Source organism: Tursiops truncatus, chromosome 1 (assembly GCF_011762595.2).
Source record: "Tursiops truncatus isolate mTurTru1 chromosome 1, mTurTru1.mat.Y, whole genome shotgun sequence".
In the NCBI taxonomy this organism is placed as follows: domain Eukaryota; kingdom Metazoa; phylum Chordata; class Mammalia; order Artiodactyla; family Delphinidae; genus Tursiops; species Tursiops truncatus.
In genome coordinates, this window is record NC_047034.1 from 110,581,835 (window position 1) to 110,608,328 (window position 26,494).

Below are 26,494 nucleotides of genomic sequence, written 5' to 3' on the forward strand. Positions count from 1 at the left end.
TGTGATTGGTCTGTTCATATATTCTGTTTCTTCCTCGTTCAGTCTTGGAAGGTTATACCTTTCTAAGAATTTGTCCGTTTCTTCCAGGTTGTCCATTTTATTGGCAAAGAGTTGCTTGTAGTAGTCTCTTAGGATGCTTTGTATTTCTGTGGTGTCTGTTATAACTTCTCCTTTTTCATTTCTGGTTTTATTGATTTGAGTCCTCTCCCTTCTTTTCTTGATGAGTCTGGCTAATGGTTTATCAATTTTGTTTATCTTCTCAAAGAACCAGCTTTTAATTTTACTGATCTTTGCTTTGTTTTCTTTGTTTCTATTTCATTTATTTCTGCTCTCATCTTGATGAGTTCTTTCCTTCTGCTAACTTTGGGTTTTGTTTGTTCTTCTTTCTCTGGTTTCTTTAGGTGTAAGGTTAGATTGTTTATTTGAAATTTTTCTTGTTTCTTGAGGTAGGCTTGTTATAAACTTCCCACTAGAACTGCTTTTGCAGTTCTAGGTTTTGGATCATCGTGTTTCATTGTCTTTTGTCTCTACGTATTTTTTGATTTTCTATTTGATTTCTTACGTGATCTATTGGTTATTTAGTAACATATTGTTTAGCCTCCATGTGTTTGTGTTTTTTACGGTTTTTTCCCTGTAATTTATTTCTAATCTTATAGCATTGTGGTCAGAAAAGATGCTTGATATGATTTCAATTTTCTTAAATTTACCAAGGCTTGATTTGTGACCCAAGATGTGATCTATCCTGGAAAATGTTCCATGCACACTTGAGAAGAAAGTGTAATCTCCTGTTGTTAGATGGAATGTCCTATAAATATCAATTAAATCTATCTGGTCTATTGTGTTATTTATAGCTTGTGTTTTCTTATTTACTTTCATTTTGGATGATCTGTCCATTGGTGTAAGTGAGGTGTTCAAGTTCCCCACTATTACTGTGTTACGGTCGATTTCTTCTTTTATAGCTGTTAGCAGCTGCCTTATGTATCGAGGTGCTCCTATGTTGGGTGCATATACATTTATAATTCTTATATCTTCTCCTTGGATTGATCCCTTGATCATTATGCAATGTCCTTCCTTGTCTCTTGTAATATTCTTTATTTTAAAGTCTATTTTATCTGATATGATTGTTGCTACTCCAGCTTTCTTTTGATTTCTATTTGCATGGAGTATCTTTTTCCATCCCATCACTTTCAGTCTGTATGTATCCCTAGGTCTGAAGTGGGTCTCTTGTAGATAGCATATATATGGGTCTTGTTTTTGTAACCATTCAGTGAGCCTGTGTCTTTTGGTTGGAGCATTTAATCCATTCATGTTTAAGGTAATTATCGATATGTATGTTCCTGTGAACATTTTCTTAATTGTTTTGGGTTTGTTTTTGTAGGTCCTTTTCTTCTCTTGTGTTTCCCAGTTAGAGAAGTTTCTTTAGCATTTGTTGTAGAGATGATTTGGTGGTTTTGAATTCTCTTAGATTTTGCTTGTCTGTAAAGCTTTTGATATCTCCATCGAATCCGAATGAGATCCTTGCTGGGTAGACTAATCTTGGTTGTAGGTTTTTACCTTTCATCACTTTAAGTATATCATGCTAATCCCTTCTGGCTTGTAGAGTTTCTGCTTAGAAATCAGCTGTTAACCTTATGGGAGTTCCTTTGTATGTTATTTGTTGTTCCTCCCTTGCTGCTTTCAATAATTTTTCTTTGTTTTTAACTTTGGCTAATTTGATTTTATGTGTCTCGGCATGTTTCTCCTTGGGTTTATCCTCTATGGGATTCTCTGTGCTTCGTGGACTTGGGTGGCTATTTCCTTTCCCTTGTTAGGGAAGTTTTCGACTATAATCTCTTCAAATATTTTCTCTGGTCCTTTCTGTCTCTCTTCTCCTTCTGGGACCCCTACAATGCAAATGTTGTTGTGTTTAATGTTGTCCCAGAGGTCTCTTAGGCTGTCTTCATTTCTTTTCATTCTTTTTTCTTTATTCTGTTCCGCAGCAGTGAATCCCTCCATTCTGTCTTCCAGGTCACTTATCCATTCTTCTGCCTCAGTTATTCTGCTATTGATTCCTTCTAGTGTATTTTTCACTAAAGTTATTGTATTGTTCATCTTTGTTTGTTTGTTCTTTAATTCTTCTAGATCTTTGTTGAACATTTCTTGCCTCTTCTCGATCTTTGCCTCCATTTTTTTTCCGAGGTCCTGGATCATCTTCACTATCATTATTCTGAGTTCTTTTTCTGGAATGTTGTCTATCTCCACTTTATTTAGTTGTTTTTCTGGGGTTTTATCTTGTTCCTTCATCTGGACATAGCCCTCTGCCTTTTCATCTTTTCTGTCTTTCTGTGAATGTGGTTTTTGTTCCACAGGCTGCAGGATTGTAGTTCTTCTTGCTTCTGCTGTCTGCCCTCTGGTTGATGAGGCTTGTGCAAGTTTCCTGATGGGAGGGACTGGTGGTGGGTAGAGCTGACTGTTGCTCTGGTGGGCAGAGCTCAGCAAAACTTCAATCTGCCTGACTGCTGATGGGTGTGGCTGGGTTCCCTCCCTGTTTGTTGTTTGGCCTGAGGCAACCCAACACTGCAGCCTACCTGGGCTCTTTGGTGGGGCTAATGGCAGACTCTGGGAGGGCTCATGCCAAGGAGTACTTCCCAACCTTCTGCTGCCAGTGTCCTTGTTCCCACGGTGAGCCACAGCCACCACCCACCTCTGCAGGAGACCCTCCAACACTAGCAGGTAGGTCTGGTTCAGTCTCCCCTGGGGTCACTGCTCCTTCTCCTGGGTCCCGATATGCACACTACTTTGTGTGTGCCCTCCAAGAGTGGAGTCTCTGTTTCCCCCAGTCCTGTCGAAGTCCTGCAATCAAATCCTGCTAGCCTTCAAAGTCTGATTCTCTAGGAATTCCTCCTCCCATTGGTGGATCCGCAGGTTGGGCAGCCTGACGTGGGGTCAGAACCTTCACTCCAGTGGGTGGACTTCTGTGGCATAAGTGTTCGCCAGTCTGTGAGTCACCCACCAGCAGTTATGGGATTTGATTTTTTTGCGATTGCGCTCCTCCTGCCATCTCATTGTGGCTTCTCCTTTGTCTTTGAATGTGGGGTATCTTTTTTGGTGAGTTGCAGTGTCTTCCTGTTGATGATTGTCCAGCAGCTAGTTGTGATTCTGGTGTTCTCGCAAGAGGGAGTGAGAGCACATCCTTCTACTCTGCCATATTGGTTCAGGGCCCCTGTGATCCCTATTCTTGTGTACTAAAACAAATGTTTCTTACATGTGTACTTGGCACAGTTGTTTCATTAACTGAGCAGACAGAAGACTGAATAGAGTATGTGGGAGGAAGAGAATGAGCATTCTGGGAATAGAACAGTTCCGATAGTGGGTCAGTGTATTTAATCCTACTTTTCCCAAATTAGCACTGGGTGAATTTCTAGGTTAGGCATTTTGCATATACACATGGATCTGCTTTTACTGATTTGTTGTCTACTCTTTCCACTATTTTCTCAGCCTCACAGCTCTACCACTTCATGACTTCTGGTTGTTGTCTTTCCTCTCCGTGGGTGCCTAGGCTGCAGGACTGTAGCTCCCTGCCTTCAGTGTGTCTCCCCTTCAAACTCTCTAGGAGGAGAGAGGCTCCAATTAGTTCATTAATCAGTAGTTAATACTTCACACCCCAGGTGACATGAATTCTCCTTTAAGGCCATATTACGTGCCTGGGGCTCCCCTCATGTCTAGCCTGTGAACTGTGCCTTTGGGCTTGCTCCCAGACCCTGGTTTGGTCAGAATCATCATTATTTTTCTTCCATTATAAAAGATCATTTGGAAAATATAGAATAATATAAAGGCAAAATAAAAATAATGTCTAAGATTTCTGTACCTTTTCAGTCATGTTTGTATTTATATTGTATACAGAAGAAACCTTGGAAGTCACACAGTACCACATCCAGCAATTCCCCTAAGCTCCCTGATCATAGAGTATGTGGCTCTGATCATCGAGCTCCATGGTCATAGATCACATGGCCACAGAATACTGTGTTTAGGAAACTTTGTCAGGAAAATAACACCTACCTAAACAGTGTTTACTAGATTAGTTACATTTTAAGGAAAATATTACTATAGAAGATATCATCAACAACTACCTGTCATTTTAAGCTGGTTATCTCTTTTTTTGTTAATGATTTAGAAGTTAGAAGTTACATCTGTAATATCAAGGTTTGCAAAAGCAAATTGAATGAGTGATAGGTGAGATCAAGACACCCAAAATATATTTTTAGGAAAGAACACTTTTCCAGTTTGAGGGCTACTGGTTTCATTTGTGTGTGTGTTGAATCTACTATGAGCAAATAATGTGTGTTATATTTCCAATCAAATACAGTTCTGTCAGGTATTCAAATTTTGCTCCTGCCTGGGTCCTAGAAATATGATAAATGTGAAGAATTTTGATTATCATTTTGCTTCCTCTGTTCCTTGGATATGAAAGCACTTGACTCTGGACTATGGCCCTTCACCAAAGGCCTAACATTTTCTTCCTTTTATTTTGCTGTTTTCCTCTTCTTACTTTCCTTCCCTGTTTTTACCTGTATTTTTTTTTTTTTTTTTCTGCCCCTGTTGCTTGTCTTTTAGCCTTGATGGAGTGGGAAAGAAGTGAAGGCAGTATGCATGAAGTAGAACTGAAAGGATAGCAAGGAATAATGATTTTATATATATTTTATTTACCTGTTTTTAAAAGCACTTGCCTAACTGGAGCTTACCATTAGCTTGGTAGATCCGAATTGACTAAATGGTTCTGTATTTTTTAAAGGCTCAGAAATACTATTGTTTACATTCATGTTTCTTTATACTTTATTTTCTCCATCATTTCCAGATCAATAAGAACCATTAAAAAACTCCACAATAACTTCTTTTCATTTTCTATTCATTCTTTCATCATTTTCAGATCAATCATAACCATTTAAAAACTCCACAATAACCAACAGCTGTGGGTAATGAACATTTATTATATCAAAACAGTTTAAAGAATCTTATTTAGATCTTCCTTTGTATTTTCTCCCGGCTGCAATCATAGTACTTCTAATATACATTGGTTAAAAACCTTTTGGCGCCATCAAGTGGAATTAGGTGGAGAGTGCCTCTGAACATGTTAACTTTTAGTTGACTGGAATAATTGCAGGCAATGATTCGTAGTGGCAAATTGCAGAAATTTTCAATCATAGAAACATTTTTAGGGAAAAACATGGAAATTGAGTGGAGTATAAATATAATGCTAATATTTTAAGTATCCTTGAATTAATTTCAACAAATCATTGGGCCAGATGGTGGAGATAGAAGAAAAATAAGGTTGTCCTGGTCTAGTGGGGACTCAGATATGTGTTTATGCTAGTATTTACAAGTATAAGTAGGGAATAAGGAGCCAGCACAAGCAGAGTGATTAATCTCTCTGTGTACATGTGTAAATTTGAGAGTTAAAAAAATGTCTTTGCAGAAGAGGGAACACCTGAGGAGTATTTAAGGTGGTAGAAAGTGGGGTAGGGGCTGGGGCTGGGAGAAGTTACTTGTCGGAGGAAACAGCACTAATTTAGGAGCACAGAATCTATTATGGAAACTTTTATGTGTGCATGAAATGATTGTGCTTATCTTGATAATAAAACTGTGATTTGGTTGGTTAATAAATAGTATTTATTAATTTAATTTGCTTTCTAATAATTTTCCTTTTTGCATGCATTTACAAGCTGCTGAGCTTTAAGACTCTAACACTTGTGGGTTTTGTTTGTTTTACAGTTGGGTTAGGAAATGAGAACCAAAAGAAGCCGTCCACATTATAGAATAGAACTTGGGCTGGAACCCTAATTTTCAGCGTTTCTTCTGTCAGCCATTTGTGGTTTTTCTTTTATTTTTTTCTTTACCTTTCTCATAAAACTTAAAGAAAAAATCCAAAATGTTAATTGAATTAAGTTTTTCTACCTTTCCATGTATTAGTTTATTTGATGTGTAGGTACATTTCTTGATAGACCAATTTCTCTTGCATGAGAGTAGAGTGAAGAATCTGAAATAGAAAAGAGAGAGGGTCTGAGATTATGTTGTACCAAGACTGTCTACCATCCTGGAGGAGGGATATGCTTGGCAGAATTCCAGACTGCAGTTTTAGAATGAAGCACTGAGGAATTCTATAAAGATAGATAACATTTCAGTAAACCACTTAATCATCAGTTCAAAAATGTTTTTTTTTAATAATCCTGTTACATGTAGTAGCAGAACTATCTTTGTTTTTCAAATTCCAGAGATTTGAATCAGTATTGAATGGTTGAAACTTTTTTCATATAAAAATATTACTTTACCCTTTCTCTGTACTTGTAAGAGGAAATACTTGGAGCTTTAAAGTAGTAGATTAATAAACTGCCTTTTTCAAATTTACCTGGAATAAATGGATGTTCTTGCAATTACCAAGCTATTCTATTCCCGTTGAGACCACATCACACAGACAAGAATATGTTCATCACCTTCTATATCAGAAATCAGCAAAGGCATAATATAGTAAGGCATTTCTCTATTGAAAAAAATACAGTTTGCCATAATTCTATACAAGGAATACCAGGTAACTATCAAAATGATGACATGAAAGATTTTCACAATACATTATTAAGAGAAAACCTTGGATTATAAAGTAGTATATTTAGTATAGAGATATATTGGAAGGCAAATGAATATTATAAAATGTATACATAGCAAATATCTGGAGCACCATTTATCAAATGGTTAACAAGACACAAGGTAGTGGAATTGCAGGTGATCTTTCTGTTGTTTGTTTGGCTTCTGTTTCTAATTTTTCTGCAGTGATCTTGTGCCACATTTATAATTAGAGGCATTTGTATTCCTGGATGATTTCTTAAGTGTAATGTGGCATTTCCTTCAGCTGCCAGTTGTAAAATGCGTGTTGTCAGTTATCTTGTCTTTTGTGCTGATGGTTTTGTATAAGATGACCCTCCTCTATGAGGAGTAGCATGCATGTTTTTTGAGATAGCCTGTGGAGTTAGTTGGTGGTCATGAAGCAAAGCTGTAGTTTTGAACTCAGCAGTGTTCTCACCAACTGAGTTAATTGAGTAAGTAAATTTCTTAAACATCTGCTATCCCAATTACATTTTCATAACAACAACAACAACAACAACAATAAAATCCAAAACAACAAAGACAAAAACAAACACTCCAGCTCTTGAAGTGGTAATATATTGTATACTAGATTTCAGGGTATATGTAGTTACTTCTTATTTTTCTTCTTAGTGAAATCTTAGAAATGATGTGGGAAAGAACAACCACAAATGGCTCAGTTATTCCCATGACTCCTTAAACAGTTAGAAAAGCTCATAGAGGTTAGTTTGCAGCTACCTTTAATGATATCCTCTGAGTAATTTCAATGAAATGAAATGAAAATTGATGAATTATTGTCTGACCCAGGAAGAAAGAAATACAATTTATTTTTCAGGCAACAATAGACATATTCATCCAGAAGATCTGAAAGCAGTGAAAAGAGGGCACTGATAATTTCAATATGGGAAATACATACATGAATATAATTATTACTATATTGGTAATATCCCTATTATTTTTTGTTCCATTTTTATTATTGTTATTGTTATTACTGGTCCTCCAACCTTTTTGTCTGGATAAGTCACTTTAACTTCCTAAAGTTAAGACCTAGAGTTCATGGAGTAATAGATTGGAGAGAGTGGAGAGGAGGGAGAAGGCAGATATGCTGACTGAACATCTGAAGCTAAGGCAGCAGGGGGAAGGGGCAGTGATGACAGTCAATTCCTTGCAACTCTTTGACTTAAGGTGTTGGGGAAGGGAGGAGTGGCAATGGTGACTGGGCCATCTACCATATAGTGCTTTGAGATTTATTGTAGAGTCCTTCTACTGGTTGGGGATCCCACATTAAATTAACAAATTTGTACTGCATATTGATTGACCTACCAACATTTGTTTACTTATTGTTTTCTTTGTAAATTTCAGATCAATCGAGCTCCAAGCTTTGGAACTGATCAGAAAATAGACTATGATGTAAAAAGGGGAGTGCTGCTAAATGCACTGAAGCTACTAAATATCAGGTAAAGTGTTTCCTCCATCTTCTGGAATTTTTGTCACCATATTTGGCATAGAACAATCATTTGTAAGTGGAATTGTCTTGTAATTTTAGTATTTTGTATTGTGAATTTCTTGATTCCATTCTTCAAACCCATTTAGTTTTCTTCTTTTTAAATATCTTTTCCTCTTCTCCTGAACTCAGCTTCTCCTTCTCCCCATATTATTTGAACCTACAGTAAATATGCTTAAATTGCATTGTTGGTATAATACAGACTATGGGGTGGAATTGGAGAATACCTTAGGCAACCTTCTGGACTGTTTTCCTCACCTCACAAGAAAAAACTAAAGCACAAAGGTCACTCAGGGAGTTAAAAAACCTCAAAAATGCATTTCCAACCTTTCTGTCCAAAGGTCTTTCCACTGTATCATGCTGTCTGGGTAAACAGAGAAGAAAAGAGAAGCAGTTAAGTGAGAGTTAACCTTCCCATTGAACAGCATTAACAGGATTTCCTTCGTTTTTAAGGCTGAATAATATTCCATCTTATATATACCACATTTTTTATCCATCCATTGCAGAACATTTAGGTTGTTTCCATGTCTTAGATGTTGTGCATAATGCTGCAGTGAACATGGGAATGTGGGTATCTTTAGATCATATACCCGCAGGGTATCTGTTGAATCCTGGTTCAACAGGATCAGTCAAATCCTGATTTCAACTTCTTTAAATATATACCCAGAACTGGGATTGCTGCATCAATAGAATATTATTAGTTTGGTTGAAGCATACATAATCATGAATGTCAAATGTTTGAAATCTTATTATGTGGTAAGCTTTGGCTCATTATGAAAAAAATTGTTAGAAGTTTAACTGAACTGCTTAATGAGGTAGTGAGTTGTCTGCTATTATAAGTGTTCTAATAGCATTTAGGATCACATCTTGGGTCACAAATCAAGCCTCAGTAAATTTAAGAAAATTGAAATCATATCAAGCATCTTTTCTGACCACAACATATGATATTAGAAATGAATTACAGGGGAAAAACAGTAAAAAACACAAACACATGGAGGCTAAACAATACGTTACTAAATAAGCAAGAGATCACGTAAGAAATCAAATAGGAAATCGAAAAATACCTAGAGACAAATGACAATGAAAACACGATGATCCAAAACCTATGGGATGCAGCAAAAGCAGTTCTAAGAGTGAAATTTATAGCTATACAAGCCTACCTTAAGAAATAAGAAAAATCTCAAGTAAACAATCTAACCTTACACCTAAAGGAACTAGAGAAAGAAGAACAAACAAAACCCAAAATTAGCAGAGGGAAAGAAATCATAAAGACCAGAGCAGAAATAAATGAAATAGGAACAAAGAAAACAATAGCAAAGGTCAATAAAACTAAAATCTGGTTCTTTGAGAAGATAAACAAAACTGATAAACCATTAGCCAGACTCATGAAGAAAAAGAAGGAGAGGACTCAAATCAATAAAATTAGAAATGAAAAGGAGAAGTTACAAAGACACCGCAGAAATAAAAGCATCCTAAGAGACTACTACAAGCAACTCTGTGCCAATAAAATGGACAACATGGAAGAAATGGACAAATTCTTAGAAAGGTATAACCTTCCAAGGCTGAACCAGGAAGAAACAGAAAATATGAACAGACCAATCACAAGTAATGAAATTGAAACTGTGATTAAAAATCTTCCAACAAACAAAAGTCCAGGACCAGATGGCTTCACAGGTGAATCCTACCAAACATTTAGAGAAGAGCTAAAACCCATCCTTCTCAAACTCTTCCAAAAAACTGGGGAGGAAGGAACACTCCCGAACTCATTATTTGAGGCCACCATCACCCTGGTACCAAAACCAAAGATACTACAAAAAAAGAAAATTACAGACCAATATCACTGATGAATTTAGATGCAAAAATCCTCAACAAAATACTAGCAAACAGGGGTTTCCCTGGTGGCGCAGTGGTTGAGTCCGCCTGCCGATGCAGGGGATGCGGGTTCGTGCCCCGGTCCGGGAGGATCCCACATGCCGTGGAGCAGCTGGACCTGTGAGCCACGGCTGCTGATCCTGCGCATCCGGAGCCTGTGCTCCGCAACGGGAGAGACCACAACAGTGAGAGGCCCGCGTACCGCAAAAAAAAAAAAAAAAAATACCAGCAAACAGAATCCAACAACACATTAAAAGGATCATGCACCATGATCAAGTGAGATTTATCCCAGGGATGCGAGGATTCTTCAATATATGCAAATCAATCAATGTGATGCACCATATTAACAAATTGAAGAATAAAAATCATATGATCATCTCAATAGATGCAGAAAAAGCTTTTGACAAAATTCAACACCCATTTATGATAAAAACTCTCCAGAAAGTGGGCATGGAGGGAACCTACCTCAACATAATAAAGGCTATATACGACAAAGCCACAGAAAACATCGTTCTCAGTGGTGAAACACTGAAAGCATTTCCTCTAAGATCAGGAACAAGACAAGGATGTCCACTCTCACCACTATTATTCAACATAGTTTTGGAAGTCCTAGCCACGGCAATCAGAGAAGAAAAAGGAATAAAAGGAATCCAAATTGGAAAAGAAGTAAAACTGTCACTGTTTGCAGATGACATGATACTATACATAGAGAATCCTAAAGATGCCACCAGAAAGCTACTAGAGCTAATCAATGAATTTGGTAAAGTTGCAGGATACAAAATTAATGCACAGAAATCTCTTGTATTCCTATACACTATGATGAAAAATCTGAAGGAGAAATTATGGAAACACTCCCATTTACCATTGCAACAAAAAGAATAAAATACCTAGCAATAAACCTACCTAGGGAGACAAAAGACCTGTATGCAGAACACTATAAGACACTGATGAAAGAAATTAAAGATGATACCAACAGATGGAGAGATATACCATGTTCTTGGATTGGAAGAATCAAAATTGTGAAAATGACTATACTACCCAAAGCAATCTACAGATTCAATGCAATCCCTATCAAATTACCAATGGCATTTTTTACGGAACTAGAACAAAGTATTTTAAAATTTGTATGGAGAAACAAAAGACCCCAAATAGCCAAAGCAGTATTGAAGGAAAAAAACAGAGCAGGAGGAATCAGACTCCCTGACTTCAGACTATACTACAAAGCTATAGTAATCAAGACAATATGGTACTGGCACAAAAGCAGAAACATAGATCAATGGAACAAGATAGAAAGCCCAGAGGTAAACCCACACACCTGTGGTCAACTAATCTATGTCAAAGGAGGCAAAAATATACAATGGAGAAAAGACAGTTTCTTCAATAAGTGGTGCTGGGAAGACTGGGCAGCTACATGTAAAAGACTGTAATTAGAACACTCCCTAACACCATACACAAAAATAAACTCAAAATGGATTTGAGACCTAAATGTAAGACCAGACGCTATAAAACCCTTAGAGGAAAACTTTGGAAGAACACTCTTTGACATAAATCACAGCAAGATCTGTTTTGATCCACCTCCTAGAATAATGGAAATGAAAACAAAAATAAACAAATGGGACCTAATGAAACTTAAAAGCTTTTGTGCAGCAAAGGAAACCATAAACAAGACAAAAAGACAACCCTCAGAATGGGAGAAAATATTTGCAAATGAAGCAACAGACAAAGGATTAATCTCCAAAACATATAAACAGCTCATGCAGCTTAATATTAAAGAAACAAACAACCCAATCCAAAAATGGGCAGAAGACCTAAATAGACGTTTCTGCCAAGAAGACATACAGATGGCCAAGAAGCACATGAAAAGCTGGTCAACGTCACTAATTATTAGAGAAATGCAAATCAAAACTACGATGAGGTATCACCTCACACCAGTTAGAATGGGTATCATCAGAAAATCTACAAACAACAAATGCTGGAGAGGGTGTGGAGAAAAGGGAACCCTCTTGCACTGTTGGTGGGAATGTAAATTGATACAGCCACTATGGAGAACAGTATGGAGGTTTCTTAAAAACCTAAAAATAGAATTACCATATGATCCAGCAATCCCACTACTGGGCATATACCCAGAGAAAACCATGATTCAAAAAGACACATGCACCCCAGTGTTTATTGCAGCACTATTTACAATAGCCAGGTCATGGAAGCAACCTAAATGCCCATCGACAGACGAATGGATAAAGAAGATGTGGTACATATATACAATGGAATATTACTCAGCCATAAAAGGATTGAAATTTAGTCTTTTCTTGAGACGTGGATGCATCTAAAGACTGTCATACAGAGTAAAGTACGTCAGAAAGAGAAAAACAAATATCGTATATTAACGCATGTATGTGGAACCTAGAAAAATGGTACAGATGAACCGGTTTGTAGGGCAGAAGTTGAGACACAGATGTAGAGAACAAATGTATGGGCACCAAGGGGGGAAAACCGCGGTGGGGTGGGGATGGTGGTGTGCTGAATTGGGCAATTGGAATTGATATGTATACACTGATGTGTATAAAATTGATGACTAATAATAACCTGCAGTATAAAAAACAAACCAAACAAACAACTAATACTAAACTTTCTTTGGGTTATTTGTATGGAAATATGTTAATATAAATGTTTCATACATTACATGAAATTTCTAAAAATCTTATACGTTCTAGTATAATGTTATAAGTCATAATTCTAGTTATTACTTTAAAATATATATCTCAGAAGTAACTAAATTTCCTTGTCAATTGCATTATTATGAACTTTCATCAAATCTTTAACCGTGGTCATTTTTAAGTCTTTTGTCATTTACAGACAGTTCTGGGTGTATTCTGATGCTTTTGCAAAAATGTTCTTATAAAAGGGTTTCATTTTCGAGGAATTCATGGAAAAGACTCTGACAAGTACAGGTTTCTGGTAACTGACTATACTGCTGAACTGAATGAATAAGCCTTTTCAGAACTCTAATGGAAAACTGATGAATTCGTAAAAGTGCTAACAGAAGATCAAGATAAAAAAAATAATTACATGGGACTGAGTGAACTGATGAGGATGATTATAATTTTTGTGACTTTCTGTTTGAATAAAAAAAAATCCCTCAAGAACTCAGAGGCAAAAAATATACAACTGAATTTTCACTGCAAAGTAAAGGAGCTGTTACAGTGGAGGATTACTGGACTGAATGTCAATATTGTGACATAGTATGAGTGTGTTTCATGTTTGGCAATTGCAATCATTGTTGCTTTCGTTGTGGTCATCCATTTACAATGCTTGGTGTCAGTTTATTTTATCTCTTGTAAAAATAAAATACAGTGTGTGTGTGCGAAAAAGAAAACAAAAAACAAATAGCATTTAAGGTATTAGATTAAAGGACCTCTGAGGTCATTTAAACTCAGGAATTTTATGATCTCAGTTGGTTCTAATTGTCATTTCAGGAACTCTAAAAGAGTTGTGGGGTACTTCCAAGCAATTTATTTATTTGAAATGTTTTCAAGCATTTAGCAGATGCCTGATTGAGAAGTAGATTTATGTGGAAGGCATTATTAAAAAAAGATTGACATGTAAACTTGTTCAGAAATTTTCATATGGCCCCTTCTTTTGTATGATCAAGTTATGATTTGCCTAAACTCTACTGATATTTCAATTATTCTAAAGGAAATGAGGAGAAAGGAAAGAAATGTAGAATCGGAAAATTTTATTTAGCTTATACAAGTGTATCAAGTATTTTAGATTATTTAAGCAATATGCCTATACATTTTTTTGGCATATATATTGTTTAAGTAGTTCTGTCAAATGTATGACTTCCGCTTAATTTCTTAGACTCCTTTTCAAGTTTAGGGACTTCTAATTTCTCTCCTTGGCTATTTTATTGGATTCCTTCCTTCCTTCAGCACTAACCTTCACCCCGTTTTGCAGTGTCCACTCTGTTGATCTGCAAATCACTTAACAAGTATTTATTGAGTGCCCGCTACTATAGGGGTAGGTGCTGGGAGTTCAAAGTCTCCGTTTCTGGCTTGGATGACTTATTTGACAGTATACCATTTATTTAGATAGAGCTTTAAGGCAAGAAACAGGCTTAGAAGTGATGGGAGAAGGTAGAAATGAGAGATAATTCAGTCTTAAACATGTTGATTTTGAAGTGCTTTGAGACACCCAGGCAGAATTGTTAAGTGGGAGATTTGATATACAGGGCTCCAGGGGATAGAGACATCTATGTGATTGAAATCTGTATATAGATTGCTGTTGAATCCAGTGAATGAGAACATACAGTTGGAGTGTATATATTGAGAAGTAAAGTGGGGTAAGGGCAGAGCCTGAGTGATGCCAACATTTAAAGAGCTATTTATAAACTCTAATATTCTGCTCAGATTGTTTCACACAATCAGATAAAGTTTAAACATTGCCTACAAAGTGTTTTTGATCTTTAGACACAAGACTTTTTTTGATCTGGCCCTTGCATATCTCGCCAATCTGATCACTTTTTGTTCTTCTCTTTTCCCTGACTTAGAATTAATTTTTCTAAGAACTCTCGTGCGATGCTGTTTCACATGTTCATGGTTTTGCGTGTATTCTTATTTAAATTTTCTCTTAGCTTTGTTCCTCTGGTGAATGTTGATTCATTTTTAAAAATCGTGGTAAAATATACTTAAACTTTACTATTGTAACCATTTTTAAGTCTGCAACTCAGTGGCGATAGGTACATTCACATTATTATGCAACCATTACCACCATCCTTCTCTGAACCTTTCTTCATTGTGCAAAACTGAAATTCTGTACCCATTAAACAACTCCCCATTTCCACCTGCCACAAGCCCCTGGCAGCCACCATTCCACTTTCTGTCTTTATGAATTTGCCTAGGTACCTCATATAAGTATAATCATACAGTATTTGCTCTTTTGTGACTGTCTTATTTCACTTAGCATAATGTCTTCAGGGTTCATCCATGTTGTAGCATGTGTCATAATTTCCTTCCCTTTTAAGGCCAAATAATATTCCATTGCATGCATATACCACATTTTTGTCAGCTAATCCTTAAATACCTAGCACAGGCCTGACTTCCTATTTGAAGCTTTTGCTGAGGCAAAGTGGTTTACTTCCTCCCTTGTGCCATCACCCTACCTACTATCACTTTTTAAAATAGCATCCATTGTACTCTATGTATTTATTCACATGCCATTGCTGACACTTGAGGGCAATGTCTCTGTCTATTCATCTTTGTATTTCCAGGGCCATATCTAGGACTAGTGTATAGTGAGTACTAAAAAAAAATTAGGTTGGAAGACAAGGGTAGGGGAAGGACATTTCATTCCAAGGTAACTCCTTGTGGTAAGATAAGGAAGTGAGGCAAGCACAGGATGTTCATAGAACTTCCAGGGATTCCATATTACAGGAGCTTGAGTGTGTGAAGCCAGCTGATTAGAAAGAGAAATCCCTTGTATGGAATCACAGAGTAATGAGTAGTGGAAAGAGCTCCAGAAACTATAAACAAAACTCCTTAGGACAGTGTGTGGATACAGCTGAATGGAAAAATGCTGATTACAATGCTAAGTGAATGGTGATCCTTTGGTCTCTGGTTAAATTTTTATTGTGGACTAAGAGTCATTAGTGCTGATTTATACCTATATTTATAGGAATCCAAACACAGTTTTTAGAATGGCAGTATTGCTCAACGCCAGAATATGGGAGCAGTCGTCTAGAGAAAATATCTGGGTGTGACTGGCTTTTCTTTGTTTCTCAGTGTGTCCAAAGGACTTTGTGAGCTTATTTCTGTTACTCTTCTTTATAGGTATGTTCTTGAGCTGTGTGTGTGTCAGTGTCCTTGTCTGTGAGTGCCGTGTTTGCTGTGAAGGTGCATATAGCTCTATGTTCATTTCTTCCACAGCATTCTCATAATATTTTCAATCCTTTTTTTTTAATTCTCCCTTCCTCTTTTCTGTCATTTCATTTTTCCTTCCTCTCTTACATTTTTTTTTCTTACCAACTGTTTGGTCTTTGTTCTTCTTTTCTCTCCTCTCCTTCCTTTAAATTGTATGGTAAATAGAAATGATTGTTCTATGTAAAATGGAATATCAAAAAAATTAAAAGTTAAGAGCTACCTAAACCACATTTCCCCTTTCCCTAAACAAAGGAAACTCATCCAGATTTAGTATTTACCATTGGAAAAATGATATTCTCAATCATCCAGTCACTAAAATCAATCTTGTTGCCATCTCAAGTTCAGCCCTTTTTGTTACTCCTCACATCTAACTAATAATAATAATTAATCACCAAAGTCATTCATTCTTCCTCTAAAATAACCCTTTGAATCTTTCCTTATTTTCTAATCTGACTGCTGCTTCCCTGGTCCAGGCTGTCATATTTTATATTTGCTAATGAAATAGCATTCCATTTGTTTTAATTTGTTTGGGCTGCTATAACAAAATACCATAGACTTAATAGGTTATAAAAACCAGAGATTTATTTCTCATGGTTCTGTAGGCTGGTGGTCCAAGATTAGGGTGCCAGTGTGGTTGAGTGTGGCCTGCTTCTGAGTCACATACTTCTTATTGTATCATCACATGGCAGAAGGGTCTAGGGAGCCCTCTGGAGTCTCTTTTATAAGGACACTAATCCCTTTCAAGGAGGTTCCACCCTCATGGCCTAATCACCTCCCAGAGGCCCCACGTACTAATATCATCACCTTTGGGAGTTAATATTTCAACATATGGGTTTTGGGGGGGGCACAAACATTCAGACCATAGACTATCTTAACAGCCTGCTTCTTTTCTCATCCACTTCTAAGCCACTGTACGTATTGCCAAGGGATACTCTTTTTTTTTTTTTTTTGATTTTGATTTACTTATTTTTATACAGCAGGTTCCTATTAGTTATCAGTTTTACACATATTAGTGTATATATGTCAATCCCAATCGCCCAATTCATCCCACCACCATCCACCCCCACTTTCCCCGCTTGGTGTCCATACGTTTGTTCTCTCTCTACATCTGTGTCTTTATTTCTGCCTTGCAAACTGGTTCATCTGTACCATTTTTCTACATTCCACATATATGTGTTAATATATGATATTTGTTTTTCTCTTTCTGACTTAGTCTCTAGGTCCATCCACATCTCTACAAATGACCCAATTTTGTTCCTTTTTATGGCTGAGTAATATTCCATTGTATAAATGTACCACATCTTCTTTATCCATTCGTCTGTCAATGGGCATTTAAGTTGCTTCCATGACCTGGCTATTGTAAATAGCGCTGCAATGAACATTGTGATATATGACTCTTTTTGAATTATGGGTTCCTCTGGTTATATGCCCAGTAGTGGGGTTGCTGGGTCATATGGTAATTCTTTTTTTAGCTGTTTAAGGAACCTCCATGCTGTTATTCATAGTGGCTGTATCAATTTACATTCCCACCAACAGTGCAAGAGGGTTCCCTTTTCTCCACACCCTCTCCAGCATTTGTTGTTTATAGATTTTCTGACGATGCCCATTCTAACTGGTGTGAGGTGATACCTCATTGTAGTTTTGCAATTACATTTCTCTAATAATTAGTGATGTTGAGCAGCTTTTCATGTGGCTCTTGGCCATCTGTATGTGTTCTCTGCAGAAATGTCTATTTAGGTCTTCTGCCCATTTTTGGATTGGGTTGTTTGTTTTTTTAATAATGAGCTGCATGAGCTCTTTATATATTTTGGAGATTAATCCTTTGTCCACTGATTCGTTTGCAAATATTTTCTCCCATTCTGAGGGTTGTCTTTTTGTCTTGTTTATGGTTTCCTTTGCTGTGCAAAAGCTTTTAAGTTTCATTAGGTCCCATTTGTTTATTTTTGGGTTTATTTCCATTTCTTTAGGAGATGGGTCAAAAAAGATCTTCCTGTGATTTATGTCATAGTGTTCTGCCTATGTTTTCCTCTAAGAGTTTTGTAGTGTCCGGTCTTACAGTTAGGTCTTTAATCCATTTTGAGTTTATTTTTGTGGATGGTGTCAGGGAGTGTTCTGATATCATTCTTTTACATGTAGCTGTCCTGTTTTCTCAGCATGATTTATTAAAGAGACTGTCTTTTCTCCATTGTATATCTTTGGCTCCTTTGTCATAGATTAGTTGACCATAGGTATGTGGGTTTATCTCTGGGCTTTCTATCCTGTTCCGTTGATCTATATTTCTGTTTTTGTGTCAGTACCATATTGTCTTGATTACTGTAGTTTTGTAGTATAGTCTGAAGTCAGGGAGTCTGATTCCTCCAGCTCTGTTTTTTTCCCTCAAAGTTGCTTTGGCTCTTCAGGGTCTGTTGCATCTCCATACAAATTGTAAGACATTTTTGTTCTACTCCTGTAAAAAGTGCCATGGGTAATTTGATAGGGATTGTATTGAATCTGTAGATTGCTTTGTGTAGCATAGTCAGTTTCACAATAATGATTTTTCCAATCCAAGAATATGGCCTTTATAATGTTGAGGTAGTTTCCCTCTATACCCACTTTCTGGAGAATTTTTACCATAAATGGGTGATGAATTTTGTCAAAAGCTTTTTCTGCATCTGTTGAGATTATCATAGGGTTTTTATTCTTTCGTTTTTTAATATGGTGTATCACATTGATTGATTTGCATATATTGAAGAATCCTTGCATCCCTGGGATAAATCCCACTTGCTTATGGTGTATGGTCCTTTTAATGTGCTGTTGGATTCTGATTGCTAGTATTTTGTTGAGGATTTTTGCATCTATATTCATCAGTGATACTGGTCTGTAATTTTCTTTTTTTGTAGTATCTTTGTCTGGTTTTGGTATCAGGGTGATGGTGGCCTCGTAGAATGAGTTTGGGAGGGTTCCATCCTCTGCAGTTTTTCGGAAGAGTTTGAGAAGGATGGGTGTCAGCTCTTCTCTAAATGTTTGATAGAATTCACCTGTGAAGCCATCTGGTCCTGGACTTTTGTTTGTTGGAAGATTTTTAATCACAGTTTCAATTTCAGTGCTTGTGATTGGTCTGTTCATATTTTTCCTTTCTTCCTGGTTCATTTTCAAAGGTTGTGCTTTTCTAAGAATTTGTCCATTTCTTCCAGGTTGTCCATTTTATTGGCGAAGAGTTGCTTGTAGTAGTCTCTTATGATGCTTTGTTTTTCCGTGGTGTCTGTTGTAACTTCTCTTTTTTCATTTCTAATCCTATTGATTTGAGTCCTCTCCCTCTTTTTCTTGATAAGTCTGGCTAAAGGTTTATCAATTTGTTTATCTTCTCAAAGAACCAGCTTTTAGTTTTATTGATCTTTGCTATTGTTTTCTTTGTTTCTATTTCAGTGTTTTCTTCTCTGATCTTTATGATTTTTTTCCTTCTACTAACTTTGGGTTTTATTTGTTCTTCTTTCTCTCGTTCCTTTAGGTGTAAGGTTAGATAGTTTATTTGAGATTTTTCTTGTTTCCTGAGGTAGGATTGTATTGCTATAAACTTCCCTCTTAGGACTGTTTTTCCTGCATCCCATAGGTTTGGGTTGTCGTGTCTCCATTGTCATTTGTTTCTAGGTATTTTTTGATTTCCTCTTTGATTTCTTCAGTGATCTCTTGGTTATTTAGTAACATATTGTGTAGCCTCCATGTGTTTGTGTTTTTTACATTTTTTTTCCCCTGTAATTTATTTCTAATCTCACAGCATTGTGGTCAGAAAAGATGCTTGATATGATTTCAATTTTTCTTAAATTTACTGAGGCTTGATTTGTGACCCAATATATGATCTATCTTGGACAATATTCCGTGCGCACTTGGGACAAAAGTGTAGTCTGCTGTTTTTGGATGGAATGTCCTATAAATATCAAATCTATCTGGTCTATTGTTTCATTTAAAGCTTGTGTTTCCTTATTAATTTTCTGTCTGGATGATATGTTCTTTGGTGAGGTGTTCAAGTCCCCCACTATTACTGTTTTACTGTTGATTTCCTCTTTTATAACTGTTAGCAGTTGCCTTATGTATCGAGGTGCTCCTACGTTGGGTGCATATATATTTATAATTATTATATCTTCTTCTTGGATTGATCTCTTGATCATTATGTAGTATCCTTCCTTGTCTCTTGTAACATTCTTTGTTTTAAACTCTATTTTATCTGATATTAGTATTGCTACTCCAGCTTTCTTTTGATTTCCATTTGCATGGAGTATCTTTTTCTGTCCCCTCACTTTCAGTCTGTATGTGTCCCTAGGTCTGAAGTGGGTCTCTTGTCGACAGCATATATATGGGTCTTGTTTTTATAACCATTCAGTGAGCCTGTATCTTTTGGTTGGAGCATTTAATCCATTCACATTTAAGGTAATTATCGATATGTATGTTCCTGTGACCATTTTCTTAATTGTTTTGGGTTTATTTTTGTAGGTCCTTCTCTTCTCTTGTGTTTCCCACTTAGAGAAGTTCCTTTAGCATTTGTTGTAGACCTGGTTTGGTGGTGCTGAATTCTCTTAGCTTTTGCTTGTCTGTAAAGCTTTTGATTTCTCCATTGAATCTGAACGAGATCGTCACCAGGTAGAGTAATCTTGGTTTTAGGTTCTTCCCTTTCATCACTTTAAATACATCATGCCACTCCCTTCTGGCTTGTAGAGTTTCTGCTGAGAAATCAGCTCTTAACCTTATGGGAGTTCCGTGGTATGTTGTTTGTCATTTTTCCCTTGTTACTTTTAATAATTTTTCTTTGTCTTTAATTTTTGTCAATTTGCTTACTCTTTGTCTCAGTGTGTTTCTCCTTGGGGTTATCCTGCCTGGAATTCTCTGCACTTCCTGGACCTGGGTGGCTATTTCCTTTTCCATGTTAGGAAGTTTTCGACTATAATCTCTGCCAGTATTTTCTTGGGTCCTTTCCCTCTCTCTTCTCCTTCTGGGACCCCTCTAATGTGAATGTTGGTGTTTTTAATGTTGTCCCGGAGGTCTCTTAGGCTGTCTTCATTTCTTTTAATTCTTGTTTCTTTATTCTGTTCCACAGCAGTGAATTCCACCATTCTGGCTTCCAGGTCACTTATCCGTTCTTCGGCCTCAGTTATTCTGCTATTGATTCCTTGTAGTGTATTTTTCATTTCATTTATTGTATTGTTCATCTCTGTTTGTTTGTTCTTTAATTCTTCTAGGTGTTTGTTCTTTACTTCTTCTAGGTCTTTGTTGAACATTTCTTTCCTCTTCTTGATCTTTGCCTCCATTGTTTTTCCAAGGTCCTGGATCATCTTCACTATCATTATTCTGAATTCTTTTCCTGGAAGATTGCCTATCTCCACTTCATATGGTTATTTTTCTGGGGTTTTGTCTTGTTCCTTCATCTGGTACATAGTCCTCTGCCTTTTCTTTTTGTCTATCTTTCTGTGAATGTGGTTTTCGTTCCACAGCCTGCAGGATTGTGGTTCTTCTTGCTTCTGCTGCCAAGGCATAACATTTAAAACCTGCAAATATAATTATTCTCTTCTCCTTTTAAAACTCACTCTCTCCTCTCCCCCATTGCCTAAAGTTCAATTTGAGAGTCAGTAACCTAGTATTAAAGCTAGAAGTCTTTAATTAGCTGAGTTTCCTGCATTCACTGATAGCTCCAGACATACTAAATGACTTACAATTTTCTGGACGTGTTTATTCCTTTTCTCAAATTATTCCTTCTATCCTGTTCACTTGTTGAACTCCTGCCACTCAAACCGTAATGTTGTTATGAAAGATAATAGATCAGTTTCCTAATACCCTTGCAAGTTCAAGTTGTGAGGTGGTACATACTTGAGGCAAAAGAACACTCTCTATTATCTAGGGCCTTGGCCCAGTATTTTCAGTGCAATCCCTTATTGAATAGAATGGGACCTCCTGTAAACTTAGGTGTGTCTTTTACCTCTCCACACTAGAAGCTGGCCAGATGGCCTCTTTGTACCCTTTCCTTTGCTTTACACCTTCATCTGGGCCCTACCAGACTAATGACATTGCAAGGCATGGAAATATAAGCTCAAGAATAAGAACTCTATTTTTTCCTATGGCTGAGGGAAAAATTGGCTTTGCCTTTTCTTTTTTGCCTTTTTCTTTTTTCACCCTGTTCCTGCTAGATCTTTAAGATTGGTATATAATAGTGTAAGTCAGAGGGAGAGAGAAGAGACCTCAGGCTTATCTGATCGTACCAGCTACATGGGAGGGAAGAGAGAGGAAACAAGTTCAGAGGAAAGCACTCTTACAACAGGAATTTTCCAATAAAAATCAGACAGCTATGATTAAATTTGCATCACTGGGCAAAAATGAGAAGGACTATGCAGATGCTTTCAATTCAGTAATGATTGTTAGGCTGAGATTTCAATCTGAATTGAAAATATGCTGAAGGGTGGTCAGTATAAGTAAGAATGCTTAAATATAAAGGGCATTGGTTGAAGGAAGAGTAAGGAAACAACATTTATTAAGGACCTATTAATGTTACCCCAAGTTAATCTTTATAAGAACTCTAGGAGGGAAATGATATTGTTAGCATTTAATGTATGGGAAAACAGACCCCGCAGTTAATTGACCTAAGGTTGTATTGCTAGTAAGTTGCTATACTGTCTCCATTTTATCTTGTTACCTTCAGAACGTCTATTTACTGTATGGAGATCCATATTTGATGAATGACTAGGTGAATATAACATATGTGAATATATAAATTTAATAAAAACTGATTCTTATCTCCACTGGGTCCCCTCTTCTGCTGATTCTCACAGGGATAAGGTTAGAGCTTATTTGAATTCTTGAATATGGTCTTGTGTTCTATATTTTAGGACCAGTGATAAAAGGAGAAACTTGGCTAAACAAAAAGCTGAGGCTCAAAGGAGGCTTTATGGTCAAAATTCAATCAAAAGGCTTTTACCGGGTTCCTCAGACTCAGAACAGCAGAGACATCAGTTGGAGAGGCGGAAAGAAGAGTTGGTATGAAAAATTTAACAATGTACCTGCAATTTGAATTGCATAATTCATTTGTCAGGTTTTATTTGTAAAATTTCTTCATTTCTAGAAGGAGAGACTTGCTCAGGTACGGAAGCAGATCTCGAAAGAAGAACATGAAAATCGACACATGGGGAATTACAGGTAACTGTGCTTTTGTTTTTTAATAGATTGAAGAAGTGAAGTGTCAAAACAGAAGTGCCTGCATTTTTTAACTTTTAAGCTTATCTTAAGCGCTGTTTATTTCATTCTGAGAAAGTGCTTTTTGTTTAATTTATTTCCAGAAAGAAAAGATAGTTAGCAAGTAGATGGTTCAGACTTGGAGAGAGCTCCTGGGGTGGTTTGTGTGAAGTCTTTTCAGGCTGATGTAATCATATGACCTTATTTAATTTAATACACTATTTTGAAAAAGTCAGGTTTCAGGTCTCTTAGTATTCTTTCTGTCAGTTCAGAGTGGTTGCTGTACTTTGTTTTACTTTTATTTATTTATTACTATTTTTTTTTTTGCGGTACACGGGCCTCTCACCATTGTGGCCTCTCCCGTTGCGGAGCACAGGCTCCGGGCATGCAGGCTCAGCGGCCATGGCTCACAGGCCCAGGTGCTCCGCGGCATGTGGGATCTTCCCGGACCGGGGCACGAACCCACGTCCCCTGTGTCGGCAGGTGGACGCTAAACCACTGCCCCACCAGGGAAGCCCCTGTACTTTGTTTTAAGTTCAAATATATCAGGAACCAGGCAAATAATGAAAATGTTTGGAGGAGGCAGGTATGAGACAATAGAAAGGGGTTTGGACTGTACAGAACTGGACCTCCTCCACAGTATCACCTTTGACAGGAGAAAAGGGGATCCCCTAAGCTCTTTGTGTTCTTGGAAAGACAGCCCCTCCTCCCAAACTTTGATACTGACTCAGCAGAATTAGGAGGATTTGACATCATAGAGCTTCCCGCACTCCTGGTAAGATGTTCTTTCCGGCCTTAACACTATCAACAGTGATGATGAGAACACATTCCTCTCACCCTACGTCTACCTAATTCTCTCCACCAGAGAGACAAATTCCACCACCCCTCAAAAGATCATTAGGATTAATCCCTACATTCTGGTATACATCAATAATCACACTGAGTCTAAAACTTCTCAAATTATCCCTCATCACCTAAACTCTCTCCAGTAAAGTTCTATATTTCTCAATATGCCCAATTGTGATTCTTCTTCAACCACCTCCCCTTGACCAAACCTTTATACTGTGCCTTCTGGAACTGCATTGTTTAATGATAATTTTCTAGATAAACTTCAATTTGTATTGGTAACAAATGAAAATTTATGGATTTCTTGTAACTATATTCACCTTTATTTCTAGCACCTAGTAAAGTGACTGACAGAGTAGATGGTCAAGAATTATCTATGTAGTTGACCTTAACTCTTGTGCTATGATAGCTTTTTTTAAACAAGCTGGTTTATCTGATTTTATTGTAGGCGAATTTATCCTCCTGAAGATAAAACACTACTTGAAAAGTATGAAAATTTGTTGGCTGTTGCCTTTCAGACCTTCCTTTCAGGAAGAGCAGCTTCATTCCAGCGAGAGATGAATAATCCTTTGAAAAAGATGAAGGTAAAGGAATGAATGTTTATAAAGAAAAAAAAGAATGAAGCCACACAATATGTCTTTATAAACAACCCATCTTAATTCCACATATAAAAACATTTTACTTTTAAGATGCACTTTCCTTCCATTTTAACAGTTGGTAATGTTTCATAACCAACCAAATGATTTCATAAATAAGATGTTTTTTAACAAGACAAGTTAAGCAGTAGAAAATGTTGATATTATGTTGTAATCTATTTTAATAAATGTTTTATTACAGTTATTTATACATAACTGAATAAAAAAATAGATTGAAATAACCTAGTGGTTTGTGATGTTCTCATTGTTTGAGAATGAGATATGAGTTACATAGTTAACAATATAGTTAACTATGTAACTATATTGCTACATAGTTAGATTGTAACTAACGTTATACAATAATTTTTTCCTGATACTGCATAGACCTGGCATATGAGAAGTAATTGAAACACACACACAGAGTAATCTATTTGCCTTACTAAAAGGTCTGTTAGTTATCTTTTGCAGTATAATAAGCCATTGCATTTATTTGCTCATTATTCCACAGTCTTGGCTGGGCTTAGTTGAGTGGTTCTTCTGCTGAGCTAGCTTGGAGTGAATCATATATTTGCATTTATCAACTCAACTGGGGAAGGAAATCCAAGAAGGCTTCACTTCTGTGTCTGGTGCATCAGATGAGATAGCTGGAACATCTGGGGAGCAGGCTGGGTGTCTCTTTCTCTCTACATGACCATGTAAGGAGGGTAACTGGATCTCTTAATATGATAGCTCAGGGTTCCAAAATGGAGCATTTCAAGAGGACAAGCCCAGAGTGCAGCGACTAATCAAGCCTCTGCTAGCATCATGCTTGCTAATGTTCCATTGGACAAACAAGTTTTTATTTGTTGTCTAAACAGTCAGTGGTCTTTAATAGTTTTCTAAGTATTCATATTTACTCACGTACTTACTCTTCCTGTGTTCTTCATTCCATCACACAGACCTATTAAAATTGTTTATATTTTACATTACTGGAAATCTCCCTAGAGTGATACCTCCAGTATCTTGGATACTCTGTTATATTGAGTGATTCAAAAATCTTGATAAAGTTTATTATAGATAGATTTTGCTATGGTCTTTTCACTAAAATTCTGCAACAGGAGGATATAAAGCCATTTTCAAGCTGGCTAGGCCTAAGGGACAGAAGCAGAAGGAATATTGTATACCCCAATGCTCTTTTCCTTTAAATATCCCTCTTTTGACATATGCAAGTATTTTCACCATTAGAATTATGTTCTGTGGTCTTTTTGTTTTTCCTGACCCAGACAGTGAGAGACCTTTTCATTTTCCTCTACCTGTTTTATAATGTCATTTCTCTCTCCTCTGGATGCAGCCTCTGTTCATCTTCCCATCACTCTGCTCCTAGAAATCCTAAGGATTCTGGAGCCAGATAGACCTACATTCAAATTCCAGCTCCCCCACATGTTAATTTTGTAAACTTACATTAAACTATTTGATCAATCAGATCACTAAAATAGTAGTATTAAAAGTATACTTGACAGGTTATGAAACTAAAATTGAGGTTAATTAAAATAGTCTGTTTTAAGTACCTTGGCACATAATAAATAGGCTTCAAGTCTCAATTTGATTCTTCAAAATCTAGTTTAAATGTCACCACTTTGCCTGCCCCCTTCCATTGATCTGGGAGCCTCTTCTTATATAACACTCACACAGTCTTTACTACTGTTGTTTTATAATGAGTGTCAAAACTAGGTAGTGTGAGTCCTTAAATTTATTCTATTTAAAACTCTTTTGGCTTTTCTAGGTCCTTTTATGCTTTCATACACATTTTAGAATCAGTTTGATTCTAGATTTTGATTAATTTTTTAATTACAAAAAAAGGCTGCTGGGATTTTAATTTGGACTGAGGAATCTACAAAACAATTTCTGGGGAATTAACAATACTGAGTCTTCCGATCCAT

General features: G+C 36.7%; 1 protein-coding gene across 1 annotated transcript in view; it reads left to right on the forward strand.

The window, feature by feature from the left end:
* Nucleotides 1-26,494, forward strand: part of TTLL7 (tubulin tyrosine ligase like 7) — a 155,084-nt gene that overhangs the window by 82,429 nt on the left and 46,161 nt on the right. The window contains exons 10-13 of the mRNA XM_033864301.2: nucleotides 7,975-8,069; nucleotides 22,752-22,899; nucleotides 22,985-23,058; nucleotides 24,389-24,524. Of these exons, the coding sequence (XP_033720192.1) occupies nucleotides 7,975-8,069; nucleotides 22,752-22,899; nucleotides 22,985-23,058; nucleotides 24,389-24,524 (453 nt within the window). The remainder of the gene's footprint in view (nucleotides 1-7,974; nucleotides 8,070-22,751; nucleotides 22,900-22,984; nucleotides 23,059-24,388; nucleotides 24,525-26,494) is intronic.